General features: G+C 39.4%; 1 protein-coding gene across 3 annotated transcripts in view; it reads left to right on the top strand.

Moving 5' to 3' along the window:
• The first annotated feature begins 344 nt into the window (after positions 1-344).
• The window catches only part of OXNAD1 (oxidoreductase NAD binding domain containing 1), a 13,765-nt gene continuing 12,427 nt past the window's right edge, over positions 345-1,682 (top strand). Inside the window, exons 1-2 of one of the 3 annotated variants that reach the window (XM_010162292.1) lie at positions 351-519; positions 796-859. In XM_010162292.1, coding sequence (XP_010160594.1) covers positions 389-519; positions 796-859 — 195 coding nt within the window. In that variant the 5' untranslated portion in view covers positions 351-388. Of the gene's footprint in view, positions 520-795; positions 860-1,682 lie in introns of all 3 variants that reach the window. The other 2 variants (XM_010162293.1, XR_727968.1) reach the window with 2 other exon arrangements.

The following is a 1,682-nucleotide window of genomic DNA, read 5'->3' as shown; positions in this document are numbered from 1 at the left end:
TATCACTGACAAAGATGTTGAAGAGCACATCCCTCTCCTTCCCAAACACTACTGGTACAAGCAGAGGTCTGGGTGGAGGCTTTGCCTATGAAGGCTGAGGCAAAAAAGGTGTTGAGTATTTCAGCCTTTTCCATCTCATCTGTGACAAAAGATCATCTTCCCCTTCAGTCGATGGATGCACGTTGCCACCCAACTTTGATACTTTCGTCCTTTTAAAATGTTACGCTGTATGTCTGTTGCTAGTTCTAGTTCCACCTGAGCTTTGGTCTTTCTGATTTAATGGAAATAAAAGCTGAAAACAAGCCATGTCAAACAGTGAGTATTTTATTTAACATATATTTATATGGCTTTTTCAGGAGCTGGTGATTCTGAAGACGGCCCAGGCATCATGGCTCATGCTACTGTTTATGTGGGTTTTACTGTTCCTCGATTATTGAGAGGTGCGAGCAGAATTTTTCCCACTTGTCCTGCATTAGTGGTGTTGAGGCACTCTGCTTTTTGTTACTGCACAGTGAATGGGTAGGTTTTCCACATACAAAAACATCTTTTTTTTTTTTTTTTAAGAGAATGTCATGGTAACACTGTCAAAATGAAGCTGACAAAATTATTACAGACTTATAAATACTTATTTAAATCACAATTATATATTTATATTTAATTCTTGTTTAGATTTATGTCATATGTAGACTGGACTACACTGGTAAATTGTTATGTTAATAGAAATTCATATCAGTAAGGGACAGTAGCACAGCTGTCCAAATGGTAATTATCTTTTTTTTTAACTTTTTGTTGCAGCACAATAAAATCAAAAAGGAAAATGGATCATCTAGAGAGGACAGCAAATAATTTTCGCCAAGAGGTTAGTGTTCTATTCTTTAGGATGCAAGTAATTTTGTGTGCGTGTGTGTGTGTGTGAAGAAGCTGGATAATTGTATTTGATTCTGCCTGTTACCAGAGCTGTCAGAGTGTGAGCCAGCTATGGAACCACGTGTCTTAGAGCTGTGCCTCAGCTACTCACACCTAATGTCAGCCCTTACCTGAGTACAGGTGAACGTGGCTTGTGGACGTACAGCTGCTCGGGGGGATCCGATTTATGCCAGATTAACTCAGTACCTGGAGAAAATGAGAGCAGAGACAGGTACAGACAGATGTGCATTCTTGTTTCTTCTGACATGGAAAAAACAATTTAACTTCTGAGTTTTGCAGCCATGTTTGGTTTTTTTTTTTATCTTGAATATTTCTGGTTCTTGGCTTGCTTGCTTTCTCTGCTCCACTTAAATGCTGGGGAGCTGGAAAAATATGTGAAAAATGGATCCTCATGAGGTGTTGGAAGCTCTGGGGTGGTACAGGGAACTGTGTAAGGCCTGAGAAGAGAAGGAAGCTGTATGGGTCAGGTGAAAGAGCAGGGCTCAGTTCTTGCTACTGCAAATTCTCTGCATACCAGAGGATTGTGCTGTTTTCATTTTTTAATGTGTGATTTATTCTTTGTTACTTTATTTCTGACCACTTTAAAATCAGTTTATTTTAAATCTTCTGCTTGGTTTTAAGTTCCATATAATCAGTGGTTGGCTTCCCTCAGTCTGTATTGCCTTATTTGGCCATGTCAGTCCTGTAGAAAGAGGAAGGAGTCACAGATCTGTGTTGCATTAGCGTGCATGCTACACAATATTGCCTGTTGAAGA

Source organism: Antrostomus carolinensis, unplaced genomic scaffold (genome assembly GCF_000700745.2).
Source record: "Antrostomus carolinensis isolate BGI_N321 unplaced genomic scaffold, ASM70074v2 scaffold24652, whole genome shotgun sequence".
NCBI classification, from domain to species: Eukaryota; Metazoa; Chordata; class Aves; order Caprimulgiformes; family Caprimulgidae; genus Antrostomus; species Antrostomus carolinensis.
This window is presented reverse-complemented; position numbering and strand designations above follow the sequence as displayed.